The 16,773-nt window shown below is 40.9% G+C and overlaps 1 protein-coding gene across 4 annotated transcripts in view; it reads right to left on the bottom strand.

The window, feature by feature from the left end:
• The window catches only part of SUCO (SUN domain containing ossification factor), a 481,248-nt gene that overhangs the window by 92,407 nt on the left and 372,068 nt on the right, over positions 1–16,773 (bottom strand). For all 4 annotated transcript variants that reach the window (XM_069231978.1, XM_069231976.1, XM_069231977.1 and 1 more), the window contains one exon: positions 10,178–10,265. In XM_069231978.1, the coding sequence (XP_069088079.1) occupies positions 10,178–10,265 (88 nt within the window). The remainder of the gene's footprint in view (positions 1–10,177; positions 10,266–16,773) is intronic.

The following is a 16,773-nucleotide window of genomic DNA, read 5'->3' on the forward strand; positions in this document are numbered from 1 at the left end:
CGTCCCACTGTGATTCCCCTGTGTCGACTCGACATTCAAAGAGCGGTGTGGACTCTCTGAGACAGTAATTGCGCAGTCTAATTGGAGGGTATCGCCAGGCTCTGCAACAGCAAGCTCGATGTATGTATTCGGGTATTGAGATTTTAAGGTTGGTTACCATATAGCTCAGTGGTTGCTACATGAATTTTCAATCCAAGTTGTCAGGCAGGTTGAGGCCAAGGCAAACCCTGATGGAGGTGGCTGCAGGTAATTGGCGACAGGGAGGCCGTCACATGTGCCCACTCTGGGTTATAGATGTGCCTTGAGACTTATCTGGCTCTGGCTCTGCATATTTACAGGGATGTATGGCCATGGGAAAGGCGCCATCAACCCCTGGGTGCCACCCGTCCCACAGCAGGAATACGCTGAGCCTTCAAGGGAGGAAAAGGTGCTGTAGTCACTTAAGATTACAACTCTGGCCCTCTAATAGTTCGCAAAGTAGGGAGAATCAAAGGTAATGGCGGGCCAGTCTTCGATCACGCGCCATCCATTCTCGTCTCTGCTATCGCTCCGCCGGAGCGATGGGCGCACAGCACCAGGGCCCGCCACCATAAATCAGCTCCTTGCGGCCCAGTTCCAGGCACCCAGACCAGGGGGAGAGCACACCCCTTGGGGCCTATGGGCCGACAACCTCACCTCTGTGCTGCGCATCTGCTTGTACCGCCCAGGCTCACCCGCCTACGGGCTTCCCCCCCCCCATTTCCCTTTTCGGTATCCTGCTGTTCTTTACCACCTTATGCTGGACTGGGGATGCAGAGCATCGAAGATTCTGCCGGATTCGCACTATATTTGGAGGTCAGGAGCTGTTGATTCAAGCGCCCGCCATCTTGGGCTGGTAGCCACGCCTCCAAGGACCTCCATGCTTCTATTAATGATTACTATACCTAACAACAAACACATTGTGCCAAATGGCGACAAGATGGGACCGGATAGCTTGGATCTCTTCCATATGAGATCTTACTTTGCTTTCTCATACAATACCATAATTGGGCTGTCTTGACCTTCAGCAGTCAGAAAATGAATGATGGTCAGTGAGCAATAAGTTCGGTGCATAATATTTGGGTCTATTTTCACAATGCTAAAATATCTTTCTCTCACACAATCGAAGTTTAGGAAGATATATGAAAACATGCACCTTCCTCACTGCTATATGTCCCACATTACATTATGTCTTTGTTTCTGAAGCAGTAGGGTGGATTCCACTGTCTTAATTCTGTTATATTGAGTAGGAACCAAAGGACAGCTTTAGGAGGCACTTACGTGTAGGTACCAGTCTTATTCTGCTCCAAAAGGATGTTACAACATATCTTACATTCCAACTGCACTGCCTCTTTGCCATTAAATAATACAGAATTTTGCCAACATATGTTTCACAACCCAGTCTATTGCTTCAGCAGGGCAAATTAACAGTACAACTCATACCACCTTCATAATTTGAAAAAACTTACAATTCATTTTAAGCATCTTACAACTTCAAAATAAGAATACTTTCTCAATGGACAGGACTATCAGACACTTGTTCATATTATCTAAAATTCTTAGGATAGACTGGTGTAGCGATTGGCTCATTTGTTGGCACATGGTTATAATCTGTATACACTAAGAAAGGACTCCTTACTTTTAGATATGTTAAAGTGTTACTACTGAGTATCATGATGCTAGTTACAAGGGTCTGGATAATGAATTTGAGGACACCTCAAAGTGCAACATATTATATTTAAAAATCATATTGAAATAGTGAATACCAATGAATAAAAAAGACGTACTTTATTTGAACTATAAACTTGAAAGGAAATGAAAAATTGATCGTTTTAGGATGCGTTTCTCTCTCAGGAATAACAAAACTATGAAGTTGTCTTGAGTTCTAATGTTATTATGTCCTGAACGACAACATTTGGTGATTATGTCCTGAAACAATGGTTATAAGCCAAGAAACACGCATGGGCAAAAGTCAGTAACAGAGGGGCAAAAAAGTAGTACACTTAAATTCAAAGTACAACAGGAATATATACGTTGGCACAATTTTTTGAAAAAAAAAAAAAACATTGTGCCTTCTAAAGTTGCTTTTTTTGTTGAATTATGCAACATGGGTGCAGTTACCAGTGCCTACTGGAGAACACTGTAGTGCAGGCTTTAATCAAAAATAAATGAATTCAAAGTTATTATGTAATGGGACAACCCTTCCTTCGTTCAGAACTGAAAATATTGCACTCCTACGCTACCATCTTCTTAAGCCTGGCAAATGAAAGGTTGCTAACTTTAAGTAAGTTTTGTAGAAAATTTAGAGACAGGACCTTAATTGCAATTTCTTCTTCATTCACTTGGTTACATTGGGGAGGAGGGCAACAAGTTTAAGACTTAATTAAGAGACCAATGGCAGGGAGATAGGTGTATAAATCAAGTAATATTTTCTTTCACATGAAAATGTCCAAATAATCTTCTCCACGTAGAGTGGTTGGTAAAAAGGTGAACAGAGAAAATTAGTGAAAAAGAAGCAATACATTCAAGGAGATTGAGTACTTAAGAGATAACCTAACCACATGTGTGTGCCTGTAAGGGACAATAGCATTAGGTTAACATTAGAATTGGCTGCCAAGTGGTTGATCTGTAATTTGTTTCAAGGGTATGTTCCTCGTGAGGGCAGGTATGGCTATGTTACTCTTAAAGAACAGCCCCTAAACTTTACATCAAGAGGTCTGCTTGCCATCTGACAGCATATACTAATGATGACACTAACCACCTGGCTAGGAAGGCACTATAGCTTCAATGTTAATAAAGAGTAGTTTTATTTTGCTAGTTTTTTTGGCTTTGCTTAGGTAGCATCCAATAGTTTGTTTCTATGAGTATGACATGGAAAGACATCTGTGTTGGAGAGAAAGTATTTGTTGGAGAGAAAGTATTAGTTGGAAGTAAAGCGGGAACCCTATGATTTATAAGAAAATTCAAAAGAAACCCTGGAAGGAGGGAATGGTAATTAATACAGGGGAAACATGGTTAAGAAATAGAGTATAAGAGCATTCCGCTCACCCTTCTGGATCCTTTAACAGTCACCAAGAAAGCTAAAAGCTATCTCCAAGCCAGATTTATGCAAAGATTCACACAAAGGACCCATTTATTTAGCAAAGACTAGGCCAAATCCTGAGTAGGGAGATAACCAATTTACCAGATTGTAATCTTTCCACTTTAACAGTCTAAAAATCTTTTAACCGAGGAATTTTGAAAAAGAATGGCTATGAATAACATTTTCAGTAAATTGATATGGCTGTTAAGTGAACTACAACTGCGAGAACTGTTAGCCTAAGTTTGCCAAATAAAGAAGGCAAACTGGTATGGTCTCTTAATGTCAAGTCCTTGTATAAATATGATGTTCTGGGCAACACAATCATTATCTATTTTTGAAGACACTGGTATAAAGTGTTGCCACATCCCCCACAGTTCTCAGGCATGTTCTGCAGTCAGGATAACGGGCCATATGCCTATATTGCAGGTATTCACGAACCATGAAGTCAAGCTCAGCTTTGATAGTTTGTGATGAAGAATTCGGACTCCACAACCAATAGATCAAAAACTGCACAATTATCTTGTACCATCTCTCCTCCTGGAGGAGGTCCGGATATCAGCACAAGTCTGGCCAGTTTAATGTGATGACGAGCCAGCCTGGTCCAGGAATGCTCGAGTTTTAGGATAATACACATTAGAGGGGGTTACAACAGGTATAGAGCACTGATCTCTACAACAGGCTTTAGATAGTCCTAGTACTCCTCCTTATGATCTGAAACTGGCTACCAACATCTACTCCTTGTGATGTGCAACAACCAAGTAGGAGCTCTAGATACAGGAGATTGCAAACCAAAGAACTCTATCTCAGATGAAGACCTTGCTCAGGGACAAGACAATGGTCATAAGAGGCACTCTGCACCAAGGTGAATTCATTTGAGAAGCGACAAAAGAGCAGCCCAGACTCTAGCATTGCTTGTATTCTATTCTGAAAATTGAGCAAACATTGAAAGAAACTCTTGTGGACACTCTGTTAGGTGACGTCATCCACAGTCAGGTGAAAGCATGTAACTTGAAGTTCAAGCTCTCAACAAGGGGGTGTTGATCTCCACACAATCACATGACAATTCAACTTCTGTAGAAGCCCCACAGCTGTTCTTGCTCAGTGCACTGCTTTGCTGGTAGCCATAAAATGTAGACATTTTCAACAATAACACCAGCAACAAAAATTAGTTAATGGTAACCACAATTATTATGGGAATATTCTTTAAATTCAAAGTCTGAAAATCTCTGCCTATGTGTGAGATCCTCACTTGCTTATCAAACATAATAGTTTTGGCATTTATATTAAAGTCTTTTCAAAAGAGTATTTTCCGATTTTGTTTTATTACTCTAATCAGAATCAAAATAGGATTACAGTGGCTGTGCTTAATTGGATACTAAAAAAACAATAACCCAGTAAAGCAGATTAGAGCCAGAGCTGCCTCACCTTTAGACAGCATTTAAAATCATCATTTTAAGACAGCAGACTGCTCTAGAGTTCCACAGTACTCTTATGTCTGATTTTAGACAAGTCTGGTATTCCTATAGCTGAGTCTTCAGATGGCTTGAGCATATTTCAGTACCAGAGACATTTCTTAATAAAGCTGTAGTGACAACTTCTTCCATCAATTAGTTAGGTCTTCGATGCCTGGAATGGGGTGTTTTAGCCTTCTTATGGTAAAATATGTAAGAAGCTTACCATCTAGCAGCAAATTGATGGTAAGTGCTCAAAGCAGAATGAATGGGTCCATGATTGGCAACCGTTGTTTGATGTTCTTATCTTCTGTTTAACCTAGATGGATGCACACAATTCTTTTCAGTTCCAAGGTGTTCCGAAAGCAAACAATTTACCTGGGCTGCAGTTTTATATTTTTTAATTCGTAATGTGTTGGTGGCAAGGATCATTAGGGATACTGAGTGACACAGCTTGTCTCTATTTGCTTCTCCTTCACTTGCAACCTAACTTATTTCCACAACGTTCAGTGTACTATCAGACCCCTTCTGCAGTAGTTGTGAGTTTCATCATAAAGTCTTTAATGCCATTCTTTGTGGTAGTATAATAATCCTGAGGTGTATGTATACTCATCCTTGTCTAGTCAAAACAGATACACACATGAATATATCTCCCTAAAATGCTGCACAATTTGCCTCCCACTGTATTATTCAATGTTGTTGTCAGCATTTGAGGTGATTTTTGAATATCAGGAGGTCTAGCACTGGTGCTGTCTGACAAGCGTAGTCAGTCCTCCGATTAGCTCTTCATACATGCTTCATGACCTACAGCAAGTGAGACCTCTCATCTAGCTGTTATGAAGTAGATTTAAATCCAACTCCACACTGTGTAGTACCCTTTGTCTCAGTCAGGCCCCACTCTACCTTTCATGCGTCACCCTGTTACTCAGTCACCACTGCTGTGACTTATTTGGGCCTCTGATTATCTGTCTGGAGGTTCCTACAGAATGATTTGAGATGAGCTGCAAGCAGGTCCTGGGTTTATGGACCAGATACTTCAGACAAGAGTAGGTATGAATCCTCACAAACGTCCCTTCAAAGTAGAACAAGTCTCCAACAAGGACCAACAGCCACTCCTGATCATGGATCAATGATTTTCTAGCATGCTAGCTTCACGACAATAGTATGCACTGAAGCTGTTGCTCCTTGGGATACTGGAATAGTTTTTAGATACTTGTAAAATCGTGAATTCCTTTAAACCCTTCACTGTTAGGCCTCCCCGTGCTAAGCCTTTTTTTTGGCTATTTGGGGTAGTTTACTTTTAGGTCCCCATAACCTTTTTATCCACCTAAGCTATCCAAGCAGAGTTTGTGTCCTTTTTTCCAAGCACCCTGGGATGTCTTAAGGGACCCAGGGTTTGTGGATTTCCCTGGACAGGACCAAGAAAATGGGCAAAATATTGAAATTTAAAGTCTTTTGGGGAAAATGGTAAAAGAAAGTGCTGCAGAAGAAAGGGTCTGTTTTTTCCCCTGCAAATGGCATTAACAAAGGGGGAACAGGCAGACCTGAATCAGAAAAACACACTTTACAACACAGTTTTGCCATTTTACTGGGACATAGTCCATTTTCCCTATTTTTTGTGCTCTCAACCTCCTTCCAGTTAGTAGCAGAAATGGGTGTGAAGAGTAGACAAAATTTTGAATTCAGCAAGGGGTGATTTGTGTAGATCCTTCAAGTTTTTCTTATGGAAAGTGATAGTTGAAATAAAAAAGAATATTGAAACTGTTGAAAAAAACAGCTATTTGCATCTATGTTTACATCTGTAACTTTTTCTGACTGTAGCAGATTTTTGGACGTAATATACTGTTAATGTCCTCTGCACCCTTCTGATTACAGGGATACATAGGGCTTGTAGGTTCACCAAGGACCCGAGGTACCCAGAGCCAATAACTGAGCTGCACCTTTAAATTATTTTTCATTGTGTACCTAGCATACAGCAATTCATAAGATAAATGGTGAAAAGTAGGTATCAAGGAAACCAATGTATTTCCGAAATCGGACATAAGATTTGGAGTTTAGAAGCAGACATTATTTGCACATCTCTGATTTTGCAGGTACCCATACTAGCATGTGAATTAGAGGGTATTTCTCAAAATTACTTCTATCTTACACATTGTCTTACAATTGGAAGGTGCAAATGCAGAGAAATACAATTGGTAATAACACTTGTTCTACTATTCTGTGTTCCCTTAAGTCTCCTAATAAAAATGGTACCTCACTTGTATGGTTAAGCCTGGTGCCCGCATCTGGAAACGGCCCAAAGAGCAACACGGATACATCACATTTTCCCACGCAAAACTGACCAGTTTTTGCAAAGTGGATAGCTGAGTTTTTGGGGCCCAACCTCAGCTGGCACCTAGGGAAACCTCACAAACCTATACATTTGTGATACCTGGATACCTAGGAAAATCCAGGGTGGGGTGATATATTTGGCTCTCATCAGGTTGTTGTACACAGAATCCCCTCAAAGCTTAAACTGTGCCTAATGAGCTCATATTTACTCACATTTCTGTGATGAAAAAATCTGTAATTTGCCTAGAGCCACAAACTTTTTTCCACTCAGCATTCTCCTACGTCTTCTGATGAAAATGGTACCTCACTTGTGTGGGTAGGCCTAGGGCCTGCAACAGTAAACGACCCAAAATGCAACATGGATGCGTCACATTTTTCTATGCAAAACAGACCTGTTTCTTGCAAAAGTGGGTAGCTTTGGTTTTTTGAGCCCTACCTCAGCTGGCACTTAGGGAAACCTAGCAAACATGTTGATTTTGTAAAACTAGACACCAAGGGGAATCAAGGATGGGGGTGAGTTGAGTGCCTCTCACCAGGTTGTTTTACCCGGAATCCCTTGCAAACCTCAAATGGTGACCAAAAAAAAAAACCACACACACATTTTCCTAACATTTCTATCATGGAAATTTCTAGAATCTGCACAGAGCCACAAACTTCCTTCCACCCAGCATTCGCCCACATCTTCTGATGAAAATGGTACCTCACATGTGTGAGTAGGTCTAGTGCCCTCAACATAAAACGACCCAAAACACGTGGATACATCAAGTTTTTCTACGGAAAGCTGAACTGTTTTTTGGGTAGCTGCGACTTTTGAGCCCTACCTCAACCAGGGACCCCTGTACATTTCTGAAAAACTAGACACACAGGGGAATCCAGGAAAGGGGGACTTCCATGGATCTCATGAGTTTCTTTTTTTTTTACCCACAACGCCGTGCAAGCCTGAAACTTTGCCTGCACTAGGCCAGATGTGGGACAATGCTGGGTGGGGGGAATTCTGTGGATTCCTGAAGTTTCCATCAAAGAAATGTGAGGAAAAATGTTTGTAGTCAACAATTGAGATTTGTAGGGCATTGTGGGTAAGATAATGGTGTGGGATGGATGCGAATCACATCACCCTCGACTGCCCCAGATGTCTAGTTTTAAAAGTCTTGCAAGTTTTTTCAGGTGGCAGCCTACCCAAGCCCACAAAAATGCATCTGTTCACCACTGCAAGTGGGATGGTACTGGGAGCCAGCCAAACTCTCTTGGCCTAATTTGTAAAAACAACACACAAAACTATATATCCTCTTACTTGCCCCTGTGGTGAAATGCTTCAGTCTGCAAGGGAGCAGAAAGACTGCTTACCCACCATTTCTTTTAGGGGGTGAGGCCATCGCCATGCCCATGCCCATCTTGTGCATCCTCCACCCCTACAAAAAAGCAATCCCTGGGGTCTAGTGGGTTTATGCCCCACGCTGGGGGAGGGTGGGGCACAAAGACTTTCCCACTTTTAGGGAGGGGGCATGGCCACACAAATGCTGGGCAGCTCCCACCAATACAAATCTGAACAAATAGAGGGGCAGAAAGACTGTTCCCATTCGTGTCAGGGGTGGGGGCATTAGTGTGCTTACTGACCGCTTCCCTCCCCCCCAACAATGTTGCTCAGGGTGGAGGGGGGGCGGGGGGAACGTGGCAGAAAGATTACCAATTTGGGCAGCCCCCACCCTATGTAATAAAAAGAATCCCTGGTGCTAGTGGCTATTATCCCCCTCTGCTCCCCAGGGGCAGCAGACTGACTGGGTCAGGAAATGTGGGAGGGAGCAAAAGACCTTGCCTAAGGGGCCGCTCCATTCTTCCTGGGCCCTAATGGGTGGATCCCTGCTTAGGGATACACTAGGGAAGGGTGATTCTCTCCTTTCCAATGACACCTTGCCCATCTGCCTAGGTGCTCAGGATTGAGAAAGCCCCCGCCCCTTCCCCAAGCATCTTGGCAGTGAAAGTAAAACAAGCAGATCGACTCATTTCACTTTCATTTTCACTGAAAACAGCAGAGGGATTTGACACTCGTGATGACTAAGGAAAGGTGGGGTTAACATGTAAATGATGGATATAGCGCACTAGGCAGGAAAAAACTGAAAACACCCACCTCCTACAAAGGTTCCAACATCGGAATACTGAAAGTAATAATCAACGTTGAGCATGAAATAAATACACAAACATATAAGACTAAACTATTTCAAATAATGTAAAACATAATTTTATTAATATTCATCAAACGCTAATATATATGGATAAGAGCGCTCTATGGACAAAGAAAACTCTGTCAACAATCATACATACACACGTATACCACATAAATACATCCATAAAAAATAAATAGAAAAATTGCCTGGTCGGTACAACTGTCATCCTAGTAATTCACTAAGGAGGACACTATTATCCAGGCTATAATTAATGCACAAAAATATATTAAATATAACTAAAGGTTCTCCAATAACCAGGATACATCTCTAGTACCAACAGTTCCTTGAAGGTTTCTTTTATTGTTTCTTCAACATATAGTCCTTTGCTGTATATATTGATATTGTAGACACCCGGCACTTTGAATGCCAAATCCAAGAACTTCCAAATCACCTTCTAGCGCAACAACGTGCCGACGTACATTTCGGTGTAATGTAGCCAACAGGTCACACACCTTCAGGGCACAAATATATTGTCCATTGCTTATTAAAATATACAAAAAGAGAGGTCTCGTCCATGGAGTAAAGCTCTAAATGAATTAATAAAGAAAAGTATGATATGTTAACTGCTCAATCCAAAAACTGAATTGTGCAAGTGCATCTCACACCCAGTGTGATAGTTAAATCCACCAAAGAGTTATAGGTATTCACTTTCCCGTGTCATTAATTAGTAGTGCGTGTGCCCTATAAAGATGTACAGCATCACCATAGTGTGAAAATACTTGTCAAGCGACTAAGTAAAGCCATAACAATGGGATTTTTGGGCTATAGTGCACTAGGCAACCAGTTAACTAGAGAAAAGATTTCTGGCTCTCACTTGTGTGGGAGTATTTAAAAAAGAAGCTATCTGTTATAATAGAAATTAAAAAAAAAGGAAGGCATGTACGTAATTTTAAGACTGGTGTTCATGTATATAAACTGAGCACACAGTTTGACCTTGCTTTGAGTGGATACTGTTACATGCAGTTTCCAATAAAAGAAATGGTTGGAATGAGTATGCAAGGTACTCCCAAAGATAGGGTGACAAATCTACTTGATCTGGAATTTACTGCAAAATAAACAGCAAGTAAAGGTACCTGCTCCTCTGCTAGTCTGGCTGTGTTCTGAAGTTTGATTATGGTTTTGTTGAAGGCCTTCTGCATTTCATCCATTTGCCTCCGGTACCTTAAAGAAAGAGGGCACAAAGATTTAGCTAGTTTGTATGGAAGAAAATTATGCTTCTCAGATCAAGGAAGCTATAGTAAGCATAATATACTTTACACTGTGATTTAGTACTCTTAGAGAACGATTTGACAGAGCTTAAAAGGCAAAATAATTATATCCATGGTAATTGTCATGTTTATCTCAATCTCACTGAGGGCATAACTTGCCCATGGAAGTAGTTAGGGTTTTACTACAGTTGTACAACACATCGAACCGTCTACGTGGGAGTATAATTTTGCACAACTATACTCTGTAAGAGAATTAACACTTGCTACTATCTCTCATGGCACTGTCCATCCAGTAGAGGGCAGTAACCTTTCAAATCCCTTGCACACTGATTCTTTCTCCGTGACAGAAACCCAGGCTGCCACAGAAAGCTTGAAACCAGAGCAGGCCACTGGGCCTGAAAAATACCAGGAGACTTACTCCAATCAGAACCAACAACTGTGGTAGCTTACATCAAGATATTGTCTAACTTTAAGCTGCACATACCCAAGTGCCAACAACTGGGGCCAAATTAGACAGTCTATGAAACTATAGGCCGATAAGCCTTTTAGATAACCTTCAAAAGTTTTTTGCTCACCAGGTCCTTAATAAATTGTTGGATTGGATGTTGAAAAACAACATATTGTCATCCTTTCAAGCAGGCTGTAGAGCAAAAACAGAGATGGCCAATCAGGTTTTCAATTTGACATTAATCTTATGGAAAGACATTAAACTACCCAATGACCATTTCTACCTTGCCCTCATTGACATATGAGCAGCATTTGATTTTGATCCAAGATCTCACTTATGGGGATCACATCTGTTCACACAAGTTGCACCTTCCTTCATAGTGAAGCTTCATGAGAAGAATTACGCCCAGGTTAGATGGCGCTGTTATGGTAAAATTATGAAACGCATCCCGTCACAAGAGGGTTAAACAATGGTATGTTCTGGGCCCCTAAGATCTTTACATTACATGTAAATTATGTCATTGACCATCTTAATGGTCGTATCAATGATTCACCAAAGTTAAATGGGCTTCCTGTTAAGGCATTATTGCTCGCCAACAATACGATCCTGATCTCCAGGACCGCTAGCTGCTTGGAAAATGTATTGGCCTCTTTACAATCATATAGTACAATAAAGGGTTTTGAAATAAACGTCTCTACGTCAATGATAATGATCTTCAACCCAAATAAGAGTTACAAGGGGGAAATCAGACTGGGGGATTATGTGCTGGTTCTGAGTATCGGGGAATCAATCTTGATGGCAGGCTTTGTTGGTGACCAAATCCAGAGAAGAGCTAGGCCACACTTAGCCACAGCACATCTGCTATTTTGAAAAATGTTAAGGTGGCCAACCCAAAGCCATATCACCAGCTGTTGAGTTCTACCGGGTCAAAGGCCACAGAGCAGCATTTTGTGTGGTTGAAATCTGGGGGTACTCTTGTGTAACCCATCTAGCTCTTCAAGAAAATAATTAAAAATCTTCCCCATAGATCCCCTTTAATTCCCTTATTCGTGGACATCCCTCTTAAAGGTATTGAGTTCTGTGCTGCCCTCTTACCTCTCTTAATTTGGATTACCTTATGGGCCACTGAATGAAAATATATATATTTTTTTAAAAAACAAAGGTTACAGAAATGTTATAGTTAGGTTCATATTTTACTCGCACAAAACCAAAGAAATTCAGCAGTTATTGTCAAGGTTATCTCAAGTAACTTTAACTCGTGCCCTAAGGTAACTATAACTCATGCCTGATGCAGTTTCCTCATCAATAATTTTACTGCAAATATAGCAGTGATGTTATCCATGATGTCACAGAAGATGTTATGAGTGATGTAATAGGTGGAGTAATTAGCACTACATGGAAAGGGCGCAAGTTATAGTAACCCCAAGGCACGAGTTACAGTTACTTGAGATAACCATACCTATAACTGCTGAATTGCTATGATTTTGTGCAAGTAAAATATGAACCTAACTAAAATGTCCCTGTAACCTTTGGTTTGTTTTAGTGAATTTCTATGAGTTTTTAAAATCCATTTCCAAACTAGAACATCCTTGTAAACTTTGGTAATATTTAATTACTTTATGTTAATCCAACCACCAGCAGCCAGGCACTGCGGCTATCACCCTATAAGCACCCAGCCCCATGCCATGCACGGCCTTTAGCCATGCGCAGTGGGAGTTTGGTCACAGGGCCTCACAGCCTACCCCCTATAAGCACCCACCCCTGCACAACACACAACCTTTGACCATGCGCAGCAGGGGTTGGCTCCAGGGCCTGGTCTGCAGCCAAGCAGTGTGACCTACCACCTCTAAGAAGCAAACCCAGCGGAACGTACTTCCTTCAGTCGTGCATGGCAGGGGTTCGCTGCAACCAACAACCCTCGATAAGCAGCAAACACTGCAGCCTACCCCCTATGGGTAATGCATGGGAAAAATGCATTTTGGGACGAATCACCCCAAAGACAGCAGCTGAAATGAGTGGCAAACCAGTTTGGAAAATTTGGTGAAGATTCGCCAAACGGCGCCAAAATTATTGGCAAGACAAAAAAAAGCTTTTCCTATAGAAACTAGGTCCTAATTATAACTACCTAAAGGAGATATTGTCTTTAACCAGTAACATTATTCTTTCATGGTTCCAACACATTTGTCCACAGCATCAGAAAATGGGCCTAGATGATTTATGGCATAACCCCTATACAATCACTCAAGAGTTCTAAAGAGGTTGTTAAAGTAGCATTTTGGGAATATATACAACTTGTCCCGCATAGATGCACCTCCCTGTGCAAATAGGTTCATGCTTCATAAGCCATTTCCTAGGCATGAAGCATACATAGATTATAATAAACCACTGGTGGCTAAGTCCTTGTTTATGAAGCTGCATTTTGGAGTTCTTGAAATCAACGTGCATACAGCCAAGTAGAAAAACAGCTAGAGAAAATAGGGGCTTATGTGAACTGTGCACTAATTGTGTTGTTGAGAATATCAAACATGTTCTATTTTTCTGTCCAATTTATGTGAAACCTAGATACAAATGGATTAGAACCTCTGTGTCTTACCTTGGGTTTCTGCATTTTTCAACCAGTGCTTATAACATTTTTACCGTATACTTCGCCTTTTATGGTCTTAGGCCTGAACAGATTTTTGCACACTGTATGCTTAATTATATAAATGAAAGGTATAGAGTTTTAACTCTTTTTTTAGCACATGCTGGGGTCACTGAATTTATGTTTTATTTAAAGTGTTTATATTAATGGTTGTTGCGTACATATTAGTTTATATTATGAATGCACTTTCTAATGTTTTTCATTGGAAGCTATTCGTGCTGTATACAGATCGATGCATCATTACACAAGTGGGTGGGTGGATATCCTCTAAGACACTAAATGTAGAAGGTTCTATCTGTAGATTTTTAAGAATTGACTGATGACTTAGCGGACTGATTATTAAGTTTTTGTCACTGGACTGCTTTGATGCTAATTTCCCTTGCAGTTTTTTATTTTTATTTTTTTACCTCCCTACAACCTTTCCCCCGCAATGGTACAATGGACTTTGCTAATACTCTGACAAGGAGTTGTGTGATATTGTATATTTTATTCTCGTACAGCGTTTTAAGGTTTTTACCAGAAATAAGTATTTTTGATGATGATGGTATATCCCCTTACATCAAAAGGGAATATACTCTTTTCAGAGAAAAGGAGAACTGACAGGTGAGTTTTGCTGTGTTAGATGGAGAGTGTTAGGCAAACATGTCACAAAACCTCTTATCTGAAAGTGATGGTAAAGTCTCTACCCTTGTACTGTGAATCAATATTCACACACAATTGTTAGTGTTTCACGATTTTATGATTTATTATGTAGTACTTGCCTACATAACAAGTGTGTCGGAGTGGTCGCAATTATTATATTAATTACTCCAATAACATGCAAATTAGAGTGAAGGTTAAAATGCCCCAATCATCTATTATTACACATTCTTAACCTGTTAGTCTATTCCCTACTATGAGAAATTGGGTTGTTGGTTGACTGGAGTTTGAGCCCTGGTGAAGCAACAGTCTCAATACATTAAAGGTTGAACCACAAAAAGTCACTAATGTAACCTGTGCTTAACCATGGGTAGCTCAGCACAAAAAGTAGACAGGCCAAACTTAGAGGCAATGTGTTAAGTGTTTATGCAGTATACAAACAGCAACACAGTGAAAACACTACGCAATACAAATTCCAAACCAATTTAAAAAATAGTAAACATTTTAATAAATTGATACCAAAATCATAAAAATCCAATTAGTAGATCAAGAGTTATGATTTTTTGTAAATTTAAGGTTCAAAATAGCAAGTCCCCAGTTTCAGAAACTGGTCACGTAGACAACTTTAGCAGCACAACCAAGAGTCCAGGAGAGGATGGAGACTTCTTGGGAATTCAAGACTCACTCAGGCTGGATCTATATGTGGGGTAAAGACAGTGGAACCTGTTATGTCCCTATGGCTCTGAACAGGATAGCCCTGGAGTCACTTTTGAAGTCCTGGGTGCAGGTGAAGATGCAGAGCTCTAGAGGAGGACTGGCCTCTGAAGGTTCAAAGCAGGCTCCCGACAGGAAAGCAGTCCTTCCAGGTAGAGCTGCAGTCTGCACAGCGGGTCTCAGCAGTAGGCAGCCCCCTGAGAGTCTCTACGCAGGACCAGTAGTGAAATGGGGAGTAGGTGTGAGAGCCCTATTTTTAATACTCTGATGCCTTGCTCCTAGAAGTTGGGAGAAGTTTCCAGAAGGGTTCTCTGAAGTTCCAGGAATGTCCTGCCTCCTAACTGGCTGTAGTGACAATACAGGGTCTTTAAACCTATTGTGTGGTGGCAGAGCCCAGCCAATTCAGCTGCGAGTGGGGCTGTGCTAAGCTCCAAACCCCCCATCAAGTCTTTCAATGGGCCATTCAGGCTCTGCTAATCCTACCATTGTGCAACTGTCTGGGGTGAATTCACACAGTCCCAAATGTTGGTTACACAGTGTCATGTGGCCTAAGGCAGGCGGCGGGCACAGAGGTCTATGGGAAAAAAAATCCCAACTTTCCTAAAGTGGCATTTTCAAACTTGTAAGGATACATCTGACTTTACCATTAAAGAAGGTTTATCATTAAAAGTGCACAGATACCAAACATGATATATCTACAAACTCTGGTTTAGGAATTACAATCTATTAATTTTCATAAGGAATCCCCAATGTTATCCCATGGGAGGGATAAGGCCTCAGTAGTGAGAATACGAATTTGGGCTTTTTTCACTACTAGGACATGTAAAACTAAAAAGTACACAACCTACCTTTTAATAAGAAAGCACCCTTCCCTATGGGCAACTTAGGGCCTACATTAGGGGTAACGTATGTAATAAAAGGAGAGAAAAAGGCATGGCAAAGGGTTTTAAATGCTAACTCAACATGGCAGTGGGACACTGCCTTCAGGCTGCAATGGCAGGCCTGGAACATGTTTACTACTGCTACTTAACTTAAGTGAGTGGCACAACAAGTGCTGCAGGCCCACTGGTAGCATTTAATTTACAACCGTGGGTATGGTATGGGTATGGTATATTAATCTACAAGGGACTTGCATGTATATTAAATATGCCAATCAGGTATATGCCAATAAAATCTTGTTTTAGGGAGAGAGCACAAGCACTTTAGCACTGGTAAGCAGTATTAAAGTGCACAGCGTCCTAAGACCAACCAACAAACATCCAACAAGAGCTAGGAGAAAGGCAAAAGTTTTGGGTGTAACCCTGTAGAGAGGGCCATTTCCAACACCTACCCAATGTGTCTATAACAGTTCAAGTCATCAAACCTATAAGGCTGTATTATTTCACTAAACTTTAACTCTGTCAAGTCATGTGTGATTTCCTCACATATCTTATGACATCTTATGATGTCATCGGGTCAACAGTCGGAATTCAGCCTTTCAACACCTCCCCTCAGCAGCCAGTCCATGTATTTATCTGGGCCATTGCACTGGCACCTTACCTATCTTTATTATTGATGATGCTTATGGAACGAGAATAGGTCGCTTGCCCCAGGCTCCCACTTTGCTACAGAAATGTGCAAGCCATGCCTGTTTGTTAAAGCATACACAAGCTAAAGCTACTTTCCTATCTTTCCTTTCAAGACTGATTTCTGCAAAGTCATCATCCCCTGCACAGGGGATTACAAAGAATGAACCAAAGAAGTGGAAAGCTTTTGTTCGCTGTCTTGTTAGCTTGAACAGTTTCAGAAACATATGGAGTTTCAAAAATTAAAAAATTGTGGTCAAACACACATTTGTTAGGAATACAATTCAAACCATTAGTCCACTTTTCAAAGCCCTATGCCTACACATATATTCTCTAATGTTAAATGCAGTTATGTTTACATACAGTCAAGCCTTTCTTGCAAGTAGCAAACATTATCATACAGAAACACTGCCACTCATGATAACTGGAGTACTCTTAGTTCTTGCTCGCTTCT

This window comes from Pleurodeles waltl, chromosome 4_2, assembly GCF_031143425.1.
Source record: "Pleurodeles waltl isolate 20211129_DDA chromosome 4_2, aPleWal1.hap1.20221129, whole genome shotgun sequence".
Classification (NCBI taxonomy): domain Eukaryota; kingdom Metazoa; phylum Chordata; class Amphibia; order Caudata; family Salamandridae; genus Pleurodeles; species Pleurodeles waltl.